The sequence below is a fragment of the Limulus polyphemus genome, unplaced genomic scaffold (assembly GCF_000517525.1).
Source record: "Limulus polyphemus unplaced genomic scaffold, Limulus_polyphemus-2.1.2 Scaffold1054, whole genome shotgun sequence".
Taxonomy (NCBI): Eukaryota; Metazoa; Arthropoda; class Merostomata; order Xiphosura; family Limulidae; genus Limulus; species Limulus polyphemus.
The window spans coordinates 41,496-65,433 of record NW_013666664.1 but is presented as its reverse complement, the minus strand read 5'-3'; the positions used below and the strand labels follow the sequence as shown (position 1 = coordinate 65,433).

At 34.1% G+C, this 23,938-nt stretch overlaps 2 protein-coding genes across 2 annotated transcripts in view; one reads left to right on the top strand and one right to left on the bottom strand.

Moving 5' to 3' along the window:
- LOC111086377 overlaps positions 1–23,938 on the top strand; it is a gene marked incomplete at its 3' end in the record, with an annotated part of 167,971 nt that overhangs the window by 120,281 nt on the left and 23,752 nt on the right. The gene's annotated exons all lie outside the window — the stretch shown is intronic.
- LOC106461891 (U7 snRNA-associated Sm-like protein LSm11) lies at positions 11,771–23,742 on the bottom strand. The gene is made up of 3 exons (XM_013921758.2): positions 23,099–23,742; positions 20,449–20,625; positions 11,771–12,556 (listed from the first exon to the last, which is right to left on the bottom strand). The coding sequence occupies exons 1-3, from the start codon at positions 23,489–23,491 to the stop codon at positions 11,786–11,788; spliced, it is 1,341 nt and encodes a 446-aa protein (XP_013777212.1). The 5' UTR covers positions 23,492–23,742; the 3' UTR covers positions 11,771–11,785.

Here is a 23,938-nt window from a genome sequence, read left to right as displayed (position 1 = left end):
ATCTAAATGCAAATGATTGAATTACGCCACGTTGGCTAAATGCGTTTTTCTTATAACCTTGGTAATAACAATAATCATTTTGCAACACTACTAACGAGCTAACAGTACACTAGTAGCCATATTCTATTATTACAGCACGCTCTGTAAGTTGCCAAGTAACAACTGCCCTCACGTCACGTGCGGGTAAACGATTGCTACGTGATCAGCCTGCAGCTGTATCAGCTAGATAAAAAAACAGGACTTCGTAGATTCTCTATTTCTGGGTTCTAACTATGATCTAATCTTTTAAAGCAAAATTTTCAGTTCTATACATCTGACCCGCGGGTTTTCTGTCTGATGAAGCAATTCTATCATAGCACTCGGTGCCTAAGACGTGAGTCTCCTACGTGAAGACGAATGCTACCACTGCCGAAGTGTGAAACAGCTTTGCTCGAGTGTTCTGTACTGAAAACAAGAACAATAAGTTGTATAATTTACTTTTGTATTGTTTTAAAATTAAGTGTGACCTATTGACATCTAAGGTTGTACTTGAAACAGTGCGATTTTAAAATATGCCTTTCAATGAAACAAAACGAGAGAAAAGGAGAAAATCTATGTTGATAACTCTAAAAGGTCTTTGTCCCAACGATAAGAGCATTACTACAAGAATAAAGATAAGGTTAGAAACAGTAACGCTGAATATGCGAAACAAGCCTCGGCCATTAATCTAGCCAAAGAAAAGGCTGCCACCTTGGCTAGATGGAAGAAAAACAATAGCAAAGATATTAGCAAAGCCAGAAAATGTCGAGAGATAGCTCTAAGTAAAGCTACAAGAAAGACAGGCCTAGAGCCCAGCACTCTCGAGACTTAGCACCAAGAAAAGCTACGAGAAGGATAGGCCTAGAACCCAGTCACTCTCGAGACTTAATACCAAAAAAAGCTATGAGACAAGTGTAAAAAATATTTAAATAAAAGAAGTAAGAAGTAGGAATGGGAGCACCAAAAAGTAAGGAAACAAGGTAGGAATGGGCTGCATAACATTACAACTTGCCGGTTTTTGACACTGTGCAACCTCAAAGTGGATGTGGCCATCGTTCCCACGTATTCCTACTTCGTGTTTTACTTTGAATCAATTATAGATTTGAATTGGGCTTTATCACTAGCTAATCCTCTCTAAAACTCAACAAATTAAAAGATCAGCGGTTTTGATACGATTCTTTTGGCCCACCCCCCTTACAAGCTATAATATCTCCCACAAGCAAAGTATGACTATTGGAGCTTCTTGTCTCTCTTCTGATATCAAACACCCCTTATGATGTCATACATTTCGTTAGGGTTATGTAATTTGATTATATACATGTATCTATACTTGGTTGCTGAAACAAAGTTAACAAGAGAGAAATTTAGCTATATATACCTTTCATTTAGTTCGAGCAATTACCAAATTACAAAAAGCACATGAAGTAGGAATGGGTGGAACGATGGCCACACCTTCTTTGAGGTTGCACCATGTAAAAAACCACCAAGTGTTGTAATGTTATCCCACCTTGTTTCCTTACTTCTTGGTGCTCCCATTCCTACTTCCTATTTTTTAAATCTTTTAAGCTCGTGTTAATAGAAAACGTTCAAAGAATACACTAATAACTATGATATTTAAATTTTCATGTTTTCAAATTTAAAGAAGAAGCATCTTGACATTTAACACACAGAAGAATATTTAGTTATTAATTATATCCTAAAATTTTCTTATTGATATTGTTATCGGTTTGTAGAATACAGAGTTATTTCTCGAAGGCCGCATGGAGGAATTACCTGCTTTAAGCACTCTCACCACTATCAAGTAGTGTGTTTAGACACTAAAATGACGTCCCATAAGGGACGCTCAACGTTTCAATTTATACTGTCGTGACGTCAGTAAAACGTGCGCATGTCATGAACCACGAGAAGAAGTATGCACTCGTACGCTACAACACAGCATGACATATGAACTTCAAAAGCAAGAAATATAAATATTTGTTACTTTTAATTTTGGCTTTATTCACTCTTGAAACGGAACATCTAGTTTTTTGGTCCAAAATGTAGCTTAACAATAAATCTGAATTCAATCTGTGGATAAACCCGATGTATAACCCTTTGAAGCTGTCTTTTTAAATTCTCTGCGCTGCTACACGTGAATAATAGCATGGTATACTACTTCACTCAAAGTACTGAAAAATAACGTAATTTATTACATAAATGAAAGTCATTATTGGCCAAAGAATGTTTAACCTTTTTAAACCACGATAAAAACAAAGGTTACTTGAAATTTTATAAATTTTGTTAATTAAATTGGGTTTGTTTGTTTTGTTGTTTAGCGCAAAGTTACACAATAGGTTGTCTGCGCTCTACCCACCGCAAGTATCGAAACTCGATTTTTAGCGTCATAAGCCCAAACATTTACTGCTGAGCTACCGCGGGTCATTAAAGTAGGCATATTATTCATTTTAAACACCGTTAGGAATGGGTTTCATAATTCTAGTATTTCCTAATAAAAGTATTTTTATGATAACAGACAAGTTAAACAAAAAAATTAAGTAATATACAGGTAAAAACAAAAATGAAATTGTGAATCAGTGTGTTCTTCTACAGTGAATTTTATATTTGGATGACATTCCAGTGATGAATGTGCATTTGTTATTACTGGTAACCAGAGAAAAAGCCCCACAGTGGCATAGCGGTATGTCTGCGGACTTACAACGCTAGAATACAGGTTTCGGTACCCGTGGTGGGCAGAGCACAGATAGCCCATTGTGTAACTTTGTGCTTAATTACAAACAAACAAACCTGAGAAAAAACTTTAGAAATGGTTTTCCAAATGTTGCAACGCACTCCGTAAAATCGTATTTCAAAAAAGGGAGGGGGTAATTATCGTCAAAAGTAAAATTTTTGATATAATAAAAAAAAATGGGTTAAACGTAAAACATTGCTGTCAGCATGATCTGATAAAAAGTGAAAGAGAGAGAAAATATTTATCACTAAAAACGGTAATGCTTAGTATGTATGGATGCTAATATATTGCACCTGAATTTTGATTTCACGAAAAAAATTGTTTCATTTTGGCTACAATACGTTATCTGTCATTACTTCTAACATTGCCCCTGCGATAACCCACGATTCTTTAAAAAATTTTAATTATGTAAATTGAAATCACAGTAATTAGCCACCTAAAAAAAAAAGTCTGAAGTCGTATCATCCTTTCGGAGTGAACACAATCTCTCACCAAAAAAAATGGATATTCACACAGTTAATGTTGCAGATAGATATTTTGTTTCAGTAAGCTCGTAAGGAAAATACACATTCCTCAATCGGGATCACATATATAATACTACAAGCTAATGGCTTATACATTAAACTTCCTTAGTTTGCCATCAAGGAAAGCTAGATGTAGTATATTTACCCAGTAAATACTACAATATATGAATTCTTCCTGTAATCGATTTTTTGGTGTAAATACTAATACGTGTTTGCAATCTTCCTTCCAGTGTCCATAACATTTGATAAAGTAGCAAACAAAGCAATTATCTGGGAACCAAATAACAAAGTTTAGTTACTTCAGGATAATCATGGATCAAAGACCTTCAGACCGGTTTTACTAGCTTAGCTTCAGATAATTATTTAAACATTCAGATATTATTCAGATAATATTAAACATATTTTCAGAACAATATGTTCAGTAAATAGGTAAAAACATAAACCTTTTTTGCTTCTTCAAATACTTTCCCTAAAAAACAAGATAGTTTATTTTAGATTATGAAATTTCCCCTATCATTAAAATAAACTTCATAAGTTTTGTTTGAAAAAAATACCAAAAAATGTACAATAAAGAGGTATGCATATAATTTTAGGTTTATTTTACAAAAATTTCGTTTCTCCAAACATATTTCCCAAATAATAGTTTACTGAAGATTAAGAAATATCTATTTTTATATACATATTCTTCCATTTTTTCTATGAAAGAATATTTCCATATCAAACCTCAGAATCACCAGCTACAGCATACATTTCACTTCTCAACAGCTGTAATTTCTTTTAGTTTCTTAAAATTTGATGTGAATTATGTTCTTTAAGTACAAACTCATCATTCATAGTTTTCTAAATTCACCCAATAACTTACAAAACTATTTTCTGGTTTTTATTGCCAAATATAAATATTAGTTCCTCATCTTAAAAAAATACTGTGCACTAGCATTTTCCCACAAGACAAAGCTGACTGCTGTGGTTATGGCTGTGTTGTTTTTTGTTTGTAGTTAAGCACAAAGCTACACAAAGGGCTATCTGTGCTCTGCCCACCATGGTATTAAACCCCGGTTTCTAGCGTTGTAAGTCCACAGACATACCGCTGTGCCACTGGGGGGCTTATGGCTGTCAAACTATGGTGACAAATCATACTTTTATTGAAGATATTTTAACATTAAATTGCTGACTTCATTCAAATTTTATATAAAAGTTAATTAAAATGGATTTTTCATAAAGTATAATAACCATATTATTTGATACAGATCATTGTTAATAAACAAAAACAGTCCCACAACAACTCAGAAAGTGCAATTTGCCACACTACCATTTGTGAAGCAATCAATCCCTCACATCAGCCTGTACATTTTATTTTAAAAGTTTCTTAACTTCTCCTTTATTTAGGTATTGTTTTTGTCAAGCAAAAATAATTAAATATAACATGACATTGGATTACACTTCCATCTTGTATTATGGCATAAAGTTTTTGTGAAGCACCCATATCTCCATAAGTACAGTGCTAGTGAACTTCAGCTTTTAGTTGTTTAAAAGTTTACCTATATGTACCACTATATTAAATGACAAATGACCCAGATAATATAATTTCTACCATTCTCAGGGGATGAGGGTGTCATGAGCTATAAGCTACTATGATATTACAGTTTGGGCTATGATATTACTGTGTGGCTGAAAGTTGTCAAATGTGATTAAGGCAATCTAAATATTCTCAAATATATAAATATTGAAAGTGCTTCACCAAATGTTTAAGCCATCTGGATCAGTGATTGGCCAGTGCAGCATGACACTTATAGTGCTCATAATTAAAGACAAAACAGGTAATTAAACTAGTCTTAGCCTATTTCCTGTACAAAAAGAGACTCATTTGCAATAGTATTTGAATACACATAGCTCACAATATAAGTCTGTTCCTTATGGAAATAAGAAATGGACTTTAATAGGCTTTTGGTAATAATGACAATTATAGGTACTGGAGGATGGGAGAGGGTTGTTGATAAAGTTCTTAAATTATTAGATTACTTCAGAATGCAATGTAACAAACAAGTACTAAAGTACGATAAGATATGTTTGCTTCCAACTCTTGTTTGTCAATCGTACAACTGAGTATAATAATTAAAAAAATATTAAATCCTATCTTATATATATATTGAAGTACTAATAATTCTGAAATTTTGCCAAAATCTTCAAATAGACTATCACATACGTTAAGTACTGGGCTGGATTTGAAAACCATCCTATTAACATTATAAGTTGTCCATAGGTGATTAGGACCAGTTTGTTATGATCTAGTAAAAAAGACAGTAGAATATTAAACTTTATATTTTAAGGAATTTTGAAGATAATTACACTAAAACCTAAATTTATTTTCCAAAATTACAATTATTATTTAATATTTTTCATTACTTTTCTGCTACAAGTTATTGACATTGTTGCATAGTAACAAACATTATGTACTTTCCATGGTGCCAAAAGCTTATAGTAAAATTAAATTTTTTTATTAATAATTAATGTTTAAAAATAAGTTCAAACATTTTAACTATACAAATATCCATAATCAACTAGAATCCATAATATACTTTTTTATAGTAGTGGTGCCATCCTCTTCATGGTGATAGGTTTGAGGTGGGCTAAACGAAAAATTTGAAGGTGCTGCACTCTATATCTTATGGCCATATGTATTATAGTATTTAGGAAATGAGCCAGCTTTAACAGTAAACTTTGTCAGTTGGGGGGTGGGGGCTACAGGAGAAGCTAAGGCGCATTTTGGGGGTAATCTCAGGCCCAGCAAGCCGCTGCCCGTTTCTGCTGACTGTTTTTTTGGCTTTATTTGTAAGTCAACATTATACAGAAAATTTATGATGGACAAAAAACTTTTTCATTATTGTACTGGATCTTAATTTGTCTTTCACAGGCTTGTCAAAAGAGGTCAAACAATATATAATACTTGTTTCATTCTAAAACACCAATTTTTATGGAATATTCTTCCACATTCTAGATTTTTCCTTAACCTGTTCCACCATGCAAAAGGGGGACAGTGAATGTTAACATTTTCCTAAACTGAAACATATTTCCGATAGATACTTACATCCTTTCACAGAAAGCTTTCTTGATTTATACTGCTCTCTACTGGCCCAAGTTTTTGCTCACCACTAACCTTAATACTCCTCATTAATTTTGCTGACTAACATGCAAGTGACTATACAGCAACCCTCCACCAATACGACTGCAACACTATCCCTATCGTAGCTAATGCCCTCTCTAATCTTATACATGTTAACCACTTTGAAACCCACACTGAACCGGTTGAGGGCTGATGAGAAGATGAAACCCCTTTAGAAAGCATCCCAAAGGAAAAACCATGGGGTGCGAAAAGGAATTACAAACAACATACCCTTGGGAGACTGCACCACTTCTGATCCAGGTATACTCTTCACCCCTTAGTAATGTATCGTCAAAAAGGGCGGAAACATGGAGGGACCCCAAGTAAATCTTATAGAAACAATGGGACCCCTGGTGTAGAATGGCTAGGGATGGCATACCATAAATGGGAGTATGACCTCAACCACCATCTGGTATTGTATATCAGGTCCATGGTAGGAAGAGGGTCCTCTACCTTTCACCTCAAAAACAGGTATCTGCAGGTAAGAGAAACTCCCGTATCTAGAACCCACCTCTGCACATCTAACACCAGATCCACTGGGAACCAACATCCAGCAGATGGTAGGAAAGAGGAGAGCCCAGGTGGGTGTTCCTCTCCAGTTCAAAACCTTGTAGCATTGGGAATTGTCATCCATTCCACAGTAGGAGGAGGGTACCCAGCCTTACAAAGCAGAAATTAATGTGTCTCATCTGGCTACAACCAACATCAAATCCATCAGTAACCAACATCCATAGGACGGTAGGAAGAGAGACAACTATTTGGGGTTGCATCTCCAGTCCAAAACCTGGCAGCATTGGGAATTTATAGTCCAGTCTGCAGTAGGAGGAGGAGGATACCAACCAAACACATATGAGGACTTACGTGGTTGGTCCAGCTCCAACCAACACCTGATCTCCGGGAACCAACATCCAGCAAATGATAAGAAGGAGGGTGCCTCAGCTGGAGGGACAACCTGCAATATATGGCAGAGTGTTACATCAAACACCTGGCAGTATCTGGAACTATATGTCAAGTAGGAAGGGTGTCATGCCATCTACACTGGCAGAATGCCACCACCCTACTCTCAGCTGACTGCTATTGTACACACTTAGGAGGACAGGCTTCCTTGGTCCACCACCCCAGCAGCTAGGAACCAGTAAATAGCAAGGACTCATACTCCACTAGGAGAAGGAAGGAAAAAGTGCATTGGAGAGTTTGAAGGACCGCAGCACTGGAGACAGTTCAATGGATGACTGCAATATCCTATTTTGAAAAGCAGAGCAATCCCATTGACAAAGTCAATCAACCAACACCTGGCAGCATCTGGAATTGTACATCAGGTCCATGGTAGGAGTAGCCTCAAACACCATGCATCCTCAGAGATGGGCAGTAATCTTTGTCTGTTTTACTCATATTAGTCCAGAAGTGTACAGTCAGGGACAAACATATTAATGAAGCAAAAGAATGCAAGGTATACCTACAAATGGTGCTGCAGACCACCCCACCTAGGGCATAATATGACCTGGATATATGTTATGACATTGTATTCTGAAAGTATGTAGAACACATTGACGAAGTCAATCAACCAATACTTGGCAGCATCTGGAATTGTACATCAGGTCCATGGTAGGAAGAGCCTCAATGTCACAGTCACCTAGCATAGTATATGATCACATGTCATACAGTGCAGATTTAAGACTAAGTAGACCTGGTCAGGCAACACTCGCCACAGAGTGGGATCAAAATATGAGATAAAGGCCCCTGCAATGAAAAAAAAATGAGCAGAGTATTTGCCACCAACAGATAAACAGTTACAGGCAAAGGTTAAGATGTGCAGCCAGGGACAAGGTAAGGTGGTGGATATAATGAGAAGAAAACATGAAAAAGAAGGAAATTGCCACGGGAATTAATTGGCAAGTTCAACACAGAAGGGTTATGGAAAAAAGGTCACAGGACAGGTGAGGATTTTACAGAAGAAACAAACAGACTCGGGAACCGTGGAAGGGAGCAGTATATGTCATGTACCATCAGACAGCCCTGACCAGGCAAAGAAGGTGGATGGGATCAGTACAGACATAAAGGTGGGAAATGAAAAAAGTGTGAAGGTAGAAGTACCCTTTCAAGCAGCCCAAGTCTTGGGCATAAAGGAACAACCAGGAATGAGGAAAATATAGAAACGAAGAAAACAAACGTGGTGAACATCAATTGAAAACACATCAGAATGACAACATTTGCACACCAACAAGAGCAGGAACAGGAACTTCAAATAAAGGTGATAAACAAACACAAAGACAGATGTTCTAATGGAGAAAAGGAACAGCATGGAGCACCACATAGGTGCTAATCTGGAAGGGAAGCACTGCAGGAAGGATGGGAAAAATGGAAGAAATGAAACAACATGGATTAGACTGGCAATTGGAAAAATACAAGCAAAGTGAGTAAATTGGAAAGTGGCAGATAAGTGGCCACCCTATAGCCAACAACAGAGAAAACTGAAAGGACCCGTTCAAAGAACCAAGGCAAAAAAGGAGAATGTGAGAAACTATAGGATGGGAAGGACTATAACACCTTATTACAGACCAAGAATAGTAGGTGTACAATGTACATAAGTAAACTGCCATGGAGGAAGAAAGAACAGGATAGAAAATGAAGGAAGTTACATGCGAAAATCCGGCACTTCAAGCAAGGGCCAGGACAAAGCCACACATGAAAAAGGAGTGCAGGTAAAGGAAGAGAAAGGGGGCAACACAAAAAAAAACAGTGCAGCAGTGAAAGTCATATGCGAGCTGGCCAATATATAACCAACAGCATAACACTACATGAAATAGTCTGAATATGAGAAAACAGAGGTCTGTCTACCAAGTGTCACTTGCCTGGGAATGTATGAGACTACCATAGAAAAACAAATGGAAGGAAAGCAAATAGGAGGATATGAATATAGCTACCAACCTGACCAGTCACAACTGAGAGCAACGACTGTTCCTGCTGGAGGATAAGGAACAGGTGATCAAAATCAGGAAAGTGGCGTATTGATAAAAGTGGCAAAAGCGTCCAAATCTGGAACAACCCTCACAGAGCACACATAACCCAAAAGACAGGTAGATCTGATGACCAAACTGCAGGGAGAATCTTGTCAGGACAGTATAACCAATCCATGGCCAGATGTATGACATTTGGATAATGATATACCAATAAAGTGATGGTCCCAACACAGAAAATGTAATATGAGAAAACAGAGGTCTGTCTACCAAGTGTCACTTGCCTGGGAATGTATGAGACTACCATAGAAACAATGGAGTGAACCATCACCAACCAGCCCCTAGGGTCCTGTAGGAAATGAAGGAAAACCTGATGAACATCAAGCAGTTCCAAGATTGATATGGAGAGAGGATTCAGACAGATACCATCATCCCAAAACCTCCCAAGTGTTGAGATACAAAAAATCATTCCAGCCAAGGAGGAGGAAGAAAACCCCGATCCAACCACCACTTGAAGTCAGTCTGTAATGGTGGGGGGGGGGAAGGGATATGAGGGGCATCTAAAGGAACCCTAACAAGTCTCCATTGATCTAGCAGAAACCCCTGACAATGATGCATTTAGGCATGACCAAGAGAAATGATGGCTTAAGGAGAAGCCCAAGTCCCCAAAAGAGAGAGAACCTCTTACATAGTAGGAGAAGGGGAGGATGAGATGCTGCACATGAGACATCATTCCATAGCTCACAAGTGAAGAGGAGGAGGGAGTTGAAAACGCACCACGAGATGAATCAAAAATTGGGTGGGTATGAGGAAAACAATTGCTCCAGTTGGACAAGCAAACCCACCAGGACAGTGTCTTGGAGAATAAACTGAGGGTGTAGGACTGAGTCACCTTGTGAGGAGGCAAGAAGCAGCCATAACATCCATAGAACAGTGGAAACAAAGGCCTCTGGAATGAATCAGGCAGGCAAAAAATAGGACTGTGGGACAAAGTGAGAGATGAATGTAAGTACAAAACCAGACTTACTGAATCGACTTTCTCAACTCATAGATCGACTGCCAAAAGTGGGCTAATTGAAAGAGTGCCTCAAACCCCTCAAACTGTGGAAGATCATGCTTTGATTATCATTGTTCTGACTGCCCTTATTTGAACTCACTGCATTTGGTGTCACTTCTCCCTTAGTGGGGATCGGATCCAATAACTCGATTACCCTTACCCGTTTTTTGGTCTTACTCTGACCACCTCTACTCGGATCAGGGCTGGTGGGGGCCAGATACCAACCCTCAAATGCAAATGTTCTCAAAAGCAACTCTCATGAATGCAAATATCCAAGGAAGGAGAAAACACTAAAAATGACCCAAAAGCTAGTCCCCGAGAAGGGTAGAGGTGTAAGATGCAAAACAGGTGATAAAGACAGAACATAACATGCCTGCCTGAATAATCAAATCCACCAAAGCAAAAAGAGGTCTGGGCAAGACCCCCAAAACAACACACAACTGAGAGAATGATTCAGAAAGGGTGAAAAGACTGTCCAAATCCAAAAACTCCCAATCACTGAAAACTGGGATAAGACAATCATCAGTGTGTTCTGATTATTGCATTAAATTGATCAACTCTCGATGGACCAGAGCTGTCACTTCATGAGCCAAGAATCGTGGTTCCGACCCGTTAGACTTGGGTGATAATTCTGCTGCAGCAGTAATATGGTCTGTACTTGTGATTAACTGAAACTTGAATGCATAACTCACGAAATTGAAAGAGAAGAGAAGATAAATTAATTAATTAATTAATTCATAACAATCCACAACAGAGAACGAAAATGGTAAAGAATAATGTAATTAAAGTAGAGAAATTAAGAAACTAAAAATTACTGGTTAAGTGAATCAAACCACGAGCGAAAACACATCTATTCAATAAGACTGCCAATCGAGTAGCTAAAATGTGCAAGATTAAATAGGGTGCTATGATAGAGGTAGTGGGTTGCTTCTTAGTCATTTGCATGTTAGTATGCAGAAATAAGTGGGAGTATCAAGGCTAGTGGCTAGCAAAAATTTGCACCGATGGAGGGCAATATAAGTCGAGAAAGCCTTGGGTGAAAGGAGGTAAGATATCATATCAGAAAGCATGTTTCAAGCATTCCATAACATACTAGCATTTTTATTAAATGTGTTTTTTGGCCTTCAGAAGTAAAAAATATATATATATATATATATATATTTGACATAGATGATAATTTCTGATAGTTTTTAGTGTTATTTTTGCAAAATACTTTTATTAAAGCATAGACAAATGTTATAAACATACATAATTTAGGTCACTAAACAATGTTCCAATGTTATTGATAAACTTCCAATTATAAATTATTCACTAAAGACAAGAAAATGTAAAGAATGAATATCAAACTTTTATTATAGAAACCACAACAACATTATCTCCCCGTACAAATAGCTGATTGACATGTCTTCTCATTAGCTGTGGTAGGTTACGCTTCTTGTTTCTTCTTGCATCTTGTAATGGATGAACTGTTGAAACACTAGATAACATTTGGGCCATTAAGCTCTGTCTAGTACATGTTGGTCCAGCACAAGGTCTGTTAGATTTATCCAATATTTGAGGTTTATGTGTTGTGTTTTTAGTTTTATGATGTATATTTTCAGCTATACGAGTTTCTGATGTGGACGGTGCTTGAGAAGTACTTGAATGTTGCTTTACTGATAACTCTTCAGTGTTTTGTTTGTCCTTCTGAGTCAATGCGGCTAGCTTTTCTGAAAGAAACTGAATGTTCAAATTTTTTTCTCTATTCTCAGTTTGTGTTTTACTTTGCGAGACTTGAAACTCAGAAAAGCTACTGTCACCAATAAAACTTTTTTCTTCCCTAACTTTAAAGAGCTCTTCACAAGTTTCTTGTCTTGAAATAGAATCATCATATTGTAATGTTTGTGTAGATTCTGAATCTGTATAATAATCAAAATCACACAAAAGATTAACTCCAATACCATGCTCTTCAAAATCAGGTGATGCTACTTCTGATATAAATGGAGTCTTTCTTTTAGCATGTTTTAAATACACCTCATCTACATCCACCATGGCAAGGTTCCAATGTTTGTCAAAAGCAACAATAAAACCTGTGCAAATGCCCCTTAACTCATTAAAATTCCTTGTCCATACCTAGATAAAGCAAAACAGAATCATAATTTATACCTTCATATGTATATAAGACAAAAATAGAAAACATTTGTTTTTACTATACACATTTAAATTTTCACTTTAATTGTTAATATTTAATATATAACAAACAGAACAACATTAAAAACAAATAAGAACAATAATGTATGATTACCTATAATTTTACATCTTGCAAATTTATAATTAACGACTAGAACCAATGCTCTGGTTTAAAGTATATGAAAAACAAAGGGTTATTTCAATAATATTTAAAAAATTAAATTAAATAGCACTTATTTTATACATAAAAGTACATACCACAATATTTTTTATTCAAGTAAAATGAATCCACTAGTTTAATATTAGTAGAGTTGGGTGATTAACTTGATTAATTCTGTGTGCACAGATGAGAGTCAAACTGCACATACTACAACCTTTTACAGAGTGTCATTCAACATGGTATCATGTATTTGATGTCAGAGTTATCAACTATTCATTTTACTCTACATTGTTAATTTAGCAACAGTTGATGACAGTGAAGAGTAAACATCAGATACAATAATCAGGAATACTAAAAATAAACTGTACATATACATCAAGGAGGTTCTAGAGGTCAGAAAATGCAACATGCAAATTGTACAATAGACAGACGCATTTTCAGTCTTCACATTAACATCACCTTCCACTCTGATTGGTTAGTCTGAGTTTGACTAACATTATCAATCCACAAGTCTCTCGAGTATAAATATTTTTGTAACACATCTGACTTTTGTGTATAACAGACCTGTACATTTTACTAAAAGCTTGCCACATTTCATTTAACTAAACAGTAAATTTGGAATTATAATCAACATTCCATCTCCAATATGGGGTCAGTCCAATATACCAAGCCCATGCAGATTTGGTTAATTAATTAATCAAAATTATGATTAAATGAATTAATGTCATGAAAATAATCAACTTATTAAACTTAGGGTTTCTGATTATTACTATTTTCAATTATTCCAACTATACATGTAATTTAAATATTGCTATTATGTTTGTTTATTGTTAAACACAAAGTTACATAATGGACTATGTGTTCTGTCCACTATGAGCACTGAAACCCAACTTATAGCATTATAAGTTTTTTAGCCATCTCATGTGAGAATAATCAAATAGTTGAATGTAATCAATTAATGATCCTGACAATTAATTGATTAATAAACTCCACTAATTGCCCAGTAATAAATATTAATGTATTGTACTAACTGCAGAAGTACTGTCAAATTTTTAAAATGGAACTATAAAACATTTCTAAACTTCAAGAATTTCTTTGCAGCTTACAGTCATAAATATAACCATAACTTACAGGATATTTGGTTATTTTACTTTGTCAGTAGCTGGCTCAGTTGAAGGTTCTTCAAGTTATTCTATTTTAATTCAAAATAATAACTTGAAGCAAAAAACATTGTCAAAGCTCAAATATAATATTAAAAACACATTTTCTTGAGTATGACAGACATCTGATAGTAAATAGGAAAAAATAAAACATTGAAGTTATGAATAGGTCCATGTCTAAATTGAGAAAAACCCATGTTGAATACAAGTTTCTAAACGATAAGAAATAATAATGTTATCTAAAGGACTTCAAAACACTTATATTCTGTTAGTTTTAAAAAATAAATAAAATGCAATTCAATATCAATGTTACATCAGCTGTTTTGTTATTATGTTAGGAAGGAATATGTGTAAAAAGATATATTAATATTTTGACAGCTTTTAATACAATTTCCAGAAGTGTACACTACTATAACTTCTACAAAAGCATTTAAGCATAAATGGTTTTCATAAATATATATATATATATATATACTTGAGCAAAGTTACACAAAGGCTATCTGTGCACATAGCCATCCCTAATTTTGTATATATAGTTTAAACAAAGAGAGCTAGTTAATATCACCCATTGGGATTTGGCCATGAATCTTATTGCACAACTATGACCCCAAAGTGCAGAGAGAATTTTTGCAGCAACAGGTCATAAACTATGAATCTTCAGATTCAGTCCAGACATGCTACCCACTAGGCCACATGCAGCCAAAACATTTAGAAAAACTGCCTATTGAAGATTTATTTGAGAGATGGAATGAGATTGAAATACAAAATTACACACTTCTAGTGATAAAACAGTAAATAAATCCATATTTAGCCTATTTCTTAGGCATTATTAGACTGCTACTAGTGATAAACTTATGGAATGGTCCATCTAAAAATGTAGATATGTACTAGTGTGCAATATTAGCTAGGTTCCTTCAATTGTTTGTTACATAACTATATGAATGTCAAATGTTAAATTTAACTAGGGATCTGTTGTTGTTGTCTGGAATGTGCAATGATGACATTTAAAGGATGAATGGAAGGGACTTCTGTCACCATGCATGTTTTTATGACAAGTTGCTCAAACTTCACTGTAAGCACATTCATTACTTTCAATTAAACAGTGAGAAGAGGTTCAGTATATTTTGATCGTAATAACCTTAACAATGTCCTGAAAAAAAAAAAAGAATCTTAGTATTCTGGTTGATCAGTCTCTTAAGCCATCCAAGCAACGTGATGTTGCTAATAGTAGGTCAAATAGAGTTTTAGGTTGTATCTATAAAGTATATTGAATATAAGTCTACAAAGTTTATAATATTATTGTATAGGTGATTGGTAGACCACACTTGAAGTACTATGTTCAGCCTTGGGCTCCTTTACCTTCAAATTTTAATTTTTCTTTCAGTACAAGCTTCGTTCCAACAGGTAACACATTGACTAACTTGGATGAATTTGTAATGGCTCTTGTCGCATAGTTAGAAAGCCAAAAAAATTGTGATAGTTATGGGACGTTGTCTGCTTCTTTACATGTTATTATTTTATGTTTTTTGGTGCATTATTTAATTAAATCAAAATTATTTAGTGCACAACAACTATTAGTATAAAAAAGTAGAGTTAAATGTCATTGACAGCCAACAGCAAAAAAAAAAGGCCCAGGTAAATATTTTATTTCTTGTTTTTCATATGTATTCTTTATTTATTATAATAATAGTAACTAAAATGTAAGAATAGGAAACTGTTTATGTTAGATTAGGTAAAATAAAAATAATAAAGTAATAAAAAAAATTTCCATGAGGCACACCTATGGGTAATGTAATTCAGTAACATAACATGAGCCGCACATTCCCCAAGTGATTTACATTTACAACTTACATTATAACAGCACAAATAGTACTAGTAGTATTACTTAGACATGGTTAAAAGGGCAATAAAACAATAAAATTTAAGTATAAATAGATGTATACTGTTACAAGTCTAAATCTACTTAGGATAAATGTAGTTTCATGTTACAATATGAAGTCATGCTAGAAAAAAAAGGATAAATAGATGTATTCTGTTACAAGTCTAAAGCTACTTAGGATAAATGTAGTTTCATGTTACAATATCAAGTCATGCTAGAAAAAAAAGGATAAATTAAATTTTTTTTATTTTTGCTGGTTACAAGGTCAGTCTTCTCATTAGTTGTGGTAGGTTATGCTTCTTGTAATGTAATTGACCAACCTTGTATAGTGTTAGGACAGAGAAAATAAAAGATCAAATATAAAGTTTTAATTTTACAACATTTGAAATGTATTTAGGAGGTTATATAATTTATGCAAATGACATTTGAGATTTTTGAGATGAAGAAAAGAATTTTTAATTTTAACATGAAAATCATTTTGCACTAAGACTGGTCAGAAAAGACTTGATATATTCACAGACAAATCTTTTGTAAAAATACTCCATTGAAAAAGTGTACAATCGACTTGTAATTTTTACTAAAAGTCTGCCAAATTTTGTGAAGATACACACACTTTATTGAAAGTTATAGTATCAAAACAATATACAAGTAAAAATGGTCTCTTGGGACCAAGCTCATATTGAGAGTTTGTAACCGACTCAATGCTAAATGCGTGTACTGTACGTAGGTATCTAGTTGGCTAGGCTGCGTGAGTATTCAAAACATCATTTACAGACTATTACAAAGTGTATGTGTGTGTGCGATACGTGCATGACAAAGTTTGAAAATACTGTATGTGCTGTTTGGCAGGAATTTCTGAAAAATGAGCATCAGCTTTGGCATATCAAATTGAAACATTACAGCACTTTCTCTGTGTTGTTGGAGGTCTTGAAGACAACATACAAACCCGAATATTTTGTTCCCTATATCTGTACTGTTTGATAACTTTTTTTTTGCAAGGATATTGACAGAAGTGTCCTTCAGTGGGATGTTCAGGTGATATAAAGAGGTTATAGATTTACCCATGTTCTAATGAGAATCACCAGTTACGTGGTTAGCACTAGTCACTCTAGGTAAATGCAATGTTTGTTGCAAACTAAAGAATGTTGGATTTTAATGGTCTGGAACAGGATCTTGGAGAGTTTGAGATAATCCAGTAAAAGTTACAGTCTGTCATACCATAAAGCAAGTACATACACTGTGTTTGTGTTTAGTTAGTTAGTTTCATATCTCCTTTTGTGTCCAGTCTCATTATACCAATTAACATCATAATCGTATCTTGGCTGAACCTCCTGAAATTAAGTGGACCTATTCCATTACTCTTAAAGTAAGTTCAGTTTTACTTGGATATACCATAAAGAAAGGTACCATGGGAGGAATACCAATCACAGTTACAAATAAATTCCAAAATGAATCAATGAAGTAGTGAACAACAAGCTATTAATCTTGCTGCACATTTAAAATGATCAGCTTTAACAACATCAAGCAACTTTCCAATAGAGAGCCATGACAGTGACTTGGCATTAGTAGCTGCCTTATCAAACTGATTTGCAGTGTCACAAAAGAAAGAAGTCCCTAAAACAAAGTTTAGGAACAGAATGAGGAGGAAGGATGAGACCTTAGCCACATTAATTGAAGATAGGGAAAGACTTGCCCAGCTATCTTATCAAGAAGCTCCACATTAAATGGTGGATTTTTAGCACATGGATAAAAAATATGACTTAGGCTAAACCAAAGTAGGCGTAGAACCTTAAAAGAAGCTGTTCAGTTGGCAATAGCACTTCAGTCAATTAGAGATGAACAGCTAAAAGAAAAATCCAGGAATTATGATATAATGAGATCAAACAATGTAAAAACATCAATTCACTCTTTAACGAGACCTATAAGACCTCAAATAATAAATTAAACAACTGTGAACTCAGAATGGAAGTAATATACCACAGGACAGAAGGTGTTTCAACTAAAACTTAACCCTTTCTGAACTGGTGGGCACCTTTCAAGTGTCAAATGCATATCAAATTTCAAAATTCAAGTAAATATATTAATTCTAACTTTATTTCAACAATTTTTTATTCAAAAAATTGTTTTTGCAAACATACATTTCTGCCGAGCTTAAAGAATGGTTGCCTGTAAACAATGCTTTATTGATTTTATTTTTCTGTTTATCCCAAACCATAGATTTTTATTTGCTAAGGAATTAGCATCCCTTGAGAATACAGTTAACGAAGACTTGATTCTCTAGTGATTTTCCTACTCTATCCGACAATTTATTATTACAGGATTCAGTTAACATCACATGATGTGAGGTCATTAAAGGGTGATAATTACTACTAACGAAGATCAGCTTTGAAAATACCTATAGACAAAGGTTAAATACCATTGGATAAAGTAGATTATAAACAAATTATGTCAATGCAAAGTGAATAAAGTGGTGTGAGAAGTAATTTATGGTTTCACGAAAAGTGATTAGATGTAGCTCCAGCAAAGAACAACAACAGATTTAAGAGGGAAGTTTGGAAGACTCAGGAACAAACCAGAGTTCTGGGAATTTTTTTTATATAATGTCTTTAGGTATTATTTCATAAAATGTTTTCCTGTTAAATTATATTTCTCTGATAAGACATCAGGCAAGTTATTAGATTTAGAGAGTATGGTAGTGAAAGCAAAATATTCTGGTGACTCAAATCCTTACTTAGTGAATACTATAGTTAAGTTTATCATATTCAAACAATACATATAGATAAAAGAACTTATAATTTATCGAAAACAAAGTATATTTAATAGATATAAAATGATTTCAAACAAAAGTACTGTAAGCAAAAACACTATTACCCAACCTGGCCTGAAATTATTTTGAAAGGTCAGTTCTTATATCACTGCTAAATCTGTCATTTCAGTCCAAGTAAAAAAACAAACAAAACATGTTTAGCATCTGGAGTTTTCAAAAAAAGGAAGGAGTAGGTCCTTTTTTTTTTAAATGACCTCTTTGAAAGAAAGTTTGCACCCATTTTTTCATGATTGTTGCTAGTTTTAAAAGGGTTCATGGCAAACAGAAGTCTTCTTTGTTTCATTTTTTCATCAAAATGATACAGAATTTATGACAAATAAAGAAAATGGGTAAATTAATCAACTGTGTTCATCTCACTTTTTATGTAATTTTTTTTATTTGGCCTTATTTGTTGTTGTTTTTTAAGATTTATAGCAAAAACTAGTGACTACACAATTAGCAAAGTAAAGTTTCAAAATAAATATATCAATGAAAATCAATCAAGTTGAAACTGATGGGATAGATAAAATGAAGTCTTCTGATCAACCGTAAAACAAAATTGAAATTCTAAGACAAAAGGAAGTATTTTTCATGTTTTTTCAAAAATGTTTCTAACACAAAATTTTGGAAATTTCAGAAAAACTCAATCAAATCATAAGAATGTTTTAAGAAAAAACTAAATACTACTTAGTAATAAACCAAGCAGATATCCTGAGGATAAGAATGCTCCACCTGCCTCAAGTGAAATAAGGATTGCATTATTTAAATGACTCAGTACACAAATTAATTGATACACTGATGAGAAACCTTGCAATGGTTTTCAAACGAGACCCAAAACTCGTGCACTTTCAAATAGTTCACTATTCTTTCTCAGAAGAAGAAGAATAGTGAACTATTCGAAAGTGCTCAAGTTTTGGGTCTCGTTTGAAAACCATTACAACTTTTATATGTGATCCTGTGTGCTAACACCAAGATATCTTTCTTCAACCACAGTATTTAATGTATTCCCATTTAAATTGTAACAATAATTTGAATTGTAAAAACCTACATGCATCACCTTACATTTTGGATAGTTAAACATCATCTGCCACGTATTGGCCCAATGCATCAAATGATTTAAATCTCCGTGTAAATCTGCAGCATCTTCGACACAGTTAGCCATCCCAAAAATCTTAATGTCACCTGCAAACTTCAATATTTTTTAATCATTCCATTAATATAAATCACAAAAGAAAAGAACCCAGCACAGAGCCCTGTGGCACACCACTTGTAACTGTGATCCAGTCAAATCTAACTCCATTTATTACTACTCTCCACTTTCTATTCTCCAGCCAATTTTCTATCCAATTTCATAACATTTCCTCCAAACACACAGATTTAATTTTTGTAACAAGTCTTATCAAATGCTTTCTGAAAATCAAGGTAAACCAAATCCATGGTATTTCCTTCATCAACTCTTGCAGTAACATCTTCAAAGAATATCAGAAGATTTGTTAAACAAGATTTTCCATTAGTGAAACCATGCTGGCTCTTTGACATTATATCAAACTGCTTTAAGTGACTCTGCAATGCATCTTTATTCACACTCCCCAAAACCTTTCCAACTACTGATGTAAGACTAACTGGCCTATAATTGCCTGTACAATGTTTATCACCTCCTTTAAATATTGGACTAACATTAGCCAACTTCCAATCTTCTAATACTCTTCCACTACTCAATGATCTAAAAACATATTAGCTAGTAGTTTACAAATAAAATTTCAACATCTTATTAATTTGCTGATTTAATGATAAGTATTTATTACATATGTGGTTGAAACACTGGCTTACTTTGACTCGTGTTTGGTTCTGAACACATTTGTTTAACATTCCTAATGGTCCATTATTATACCCTGTTTTCATTTTTTTGAGAACGTCAGGTAGAACTTTTCTATTTTGAGGTCTAAAGAAAGGGAAGTCTGTAGTGGGAAGCACACGACCATCCTGCTGAATCTTAGAATGCTGTTCCTGTGGGAGAAAGAATTATAAATTGAAATTCATCTTATTGCACTACTCTTCCATTACAAAAGACTTCTATACCCAAAAGTCACAGAAACACACCATTACATTGGCAACTGTAAAGTAGGTCTACCTCAGTAACATATTTCAATTTTTTACTTACTATTAGTTACATTTCCATAGCTTATCTACATTGAAAACTTTCTGAAATAAAGTCACTGTTCTCTGCTAATGATTAATACAAATAAATTCAGTTTATGTGTAGAGATTTCATCTACAGAATATGGGAGACTTACAGTCACACAAGTGATGTAAAAATTACATGTAATCTTCTTAATTTACTGATAATATCCTCATAGCCATATTATAAATTCCTTGCTTTTCACTATACATATGTACACACATATATATGTAATATGCACTAAAAACTTTGAGATGATTATACTTAAGTTATGATATTGATACTGTTAAGTTATTAACAAAATGTTGATACAGTTGGGGGTGTGGAATTGTGACAATTATATTTTAATGTCACTCTTAAGTTTCAAGATTTCACTCTTTTTTGTTTTCATCCCTACAATTTAACCCTGAAGGGAAGGGATTTTGCTCTAAGCCATGAAATCCTATTGAGAACTCTGGATATTAATCCCTTGATGGTAAAAAAAAAAAAAAAAGATTAAAAGGTTAAAAATAAAGTAACAAGATCAGAGAATGTTTTTCAAAGGGTTAAAAGGAGGTCAAAGATCAGATATACATAGGAGCCTCACTCTTTCATTTTTGGTAGATCAATACAGTGTTCAGATCCTTAAGGAAGGAGATTTGCTAATGTTAAACCTATTTTTAAAGGGGTGATAAGAGTTGCACTGGAAATCAAAGACCATTAGTCTTAATTTTATAGTGAAAAAATTGCAAGAGTCTATTAAAACAAAATTTCCAAAATTATCAGGTGAAATATAATATCCTAAAAAATACCAACATGGATTTATTAAATGTAAATCTTCCCTCATTAACCTGTTAACTTTTTGAGGATGTCGTATGTTACTGGATGTACTTATATTTTAAAAAGATTCAGATAAGATACCCCACCACACAAAAGATTAGCTAAGAAAAGTCACATTGGTGGGAGATGGATAAGAGGAAGTAAATAGTTGTTAGCAACAGAGTCTAGTCAAACTGGACCCTTTTTACTAGTATAGTGGTAAAGTTTTTTTTACATTAATAATAATGGTAGAGGTGTTATTAGTAAACGAGTTTTTAGGTGACACTAAACTCAGGTATTTCTAGCTGTATTGAAAACAATAAGTTATTATGGAACAACTTGGATTAAGTGGTTCGTTAGGCAAATATATGGCATTTGACCTTTAATTATAGTAAGACCAAATAATGCATTTGGGTTATCATAATTTGGATCCCACATTTAATGTAGATAGGAACACACAGCATGTCTGAAGAAAAGGATCTTGGTATGGTTGTGGATAAATCACTCAAACCATTGAGACAGTGCACCGTTGCTAGTTACAAATCTAATAGAACGTTTGGGTTTATTTATAGATATATTGATTACAAGCAAAAGAGGTACTTATATCTTTACACAAATCATTAGTTAGACCTCATGGATTACTGTGAACAGTTTTGGTCACCTTTTCTAGGAAAGAATATTAAATTTTACAAGAATTTAAAAGCAGAATTGGTAATTTCCTGAAAAATAAAGAATAAGGTATTTACTTTTTCTTTATGATGGGTGTGCAGGGACAGCCTTGAATTGATCATTCATTATTTTACATGTGTGATATGTTAAATAATTGGACAGTTGCTGAGTGGGCTAATCTGTGGAATATAAATGTAAGGTGATGCATTCAGAATACAAAAATTTAGAAATACCTTATTTTAGACTAATATCAGTGTTGTTATATGAGATATGCTGATTTGCCTCAAAAAGCTCTGAAGCTGGGCTGCTTGTTGACATTTTTGCTCTGCAGAACTGTAGGTGACTGGTGCACGAGTTTAAAATCTTTACAGGCTTGGAAAAATTGCCTTTGGGAAGTTTTTTTAGAGTAGTGGAAGGATAAGGTTGGAGATTAGAAAAAATAATAACCATGGAAGCCCAGGTCCAACTTGTTATTAGGCAAAATGTTTTCCATTACATTTATTAACTTATGAAGTGGTTTGCCATGTGATGTAATGTGTACCAATAGTTTGCATTCCTTCACACTCTGAATGGATAACTTTATATTTAATGAATTATATTTAGGTTGCACAAACTACAACAGTACAAGATTCTACTCGCTTGACAATGAGTATTATATTAACACTAAACAGTTTAATAACTGAGATATCCTTCAGAGTTTCGTGCTAACCTTATTCAAAGCTATTGTGCTAAACTTTATTGCACAAATTAATTTTTCCTTTTTCTTCAGTTTTCATCATAGCCTGAGTATCATTAACTTATTTTAATTGTAATATTATTGCAAGAAATACATACCAAAATAGGTGTTCTTAAAAGTGTAAACGTAGTGTCTCCACTTTCAGAAACAGGATCAGAAATAATAGTACTGGTGCATGGCTTGGAACTTCCAGGTGTCGTAACGGTTACAGTACTAGCGGTGCGAGCCTTAGTTGTATTAGTATTATTACTAACGTCAGTAGGCCTAATTTCTTTCTTCAGTTTTGACTTGGAGCCTGTTTTATCTGTATTCTTTTCAGTTTCTCGTTCTTTTCGTCCAAATGCAAATGTGGTATATTCAGCAATGTTATTAAACGTTCTAGCATTTGGGCAAGGTAGTATAACATTACCTGGATTTTGTAATGCTGTCAGAGCATCAAATTCTGGTGAAGTTAGATCTAGTATTTGTTTATCATGCTCTTGGGTCGACATCTTTGTTTTTCTCTTTAACTAAAGTCTAATGAGAGTTTTTTATAAAAAATAAATCATATGAATCCTTTTTCATTTTGAAATTTGTTTATTATTTTACAGAGAAGTTTAAACTGGTAGTCATGAACTTGTAACTTACAAGTACAAAATATACTTTATATACAGACAGACTTACGAACATCGTTCTGTCAAACTCACTCCAACTTCTAACTCAAAGCACAGGTCATATAACAACCTACCGTATTTTTCGGTGTACAAAACGCACTTTTTACCCCAAAATTTGATGTCAAAATCTGCTTGCGTCCTGTACACCGAAGGTATGAATAATATATATGTATATATATATATACTATATGCACAAGCCATATGTAAATATATTTAAATAGGTATGCATAGTTTAGTTCAATTTAATGTGTTATTTATAACAATAGTAATTTTTTTCTTTTAAAA

Excerpts from the sequence above, each read along its gene's own strand:
- LOC106461891 (XM_013921758.2), bottom strand. The coding sequence starts at position 23,491 with ATGTCGACCCAAGAGCATGATAAACAAATACTAGATCTAACTTCACCA. Across the intron at positions 20,626-23,098 it reads TTTTAAGAACACCTATTTTG|GAACAGCATTCTAAGATTCA; the intron begins GTATGTATTTCT and ends TTTCTCCCACAG. Across the intron at positions 12,557-20,448 it reads AGAACCAAACACGAGTCAAA|GTATGGACAAGGAATTTTAA; the intron begins GTAAGCCAGTGT and ends TGCTTTATCTAG.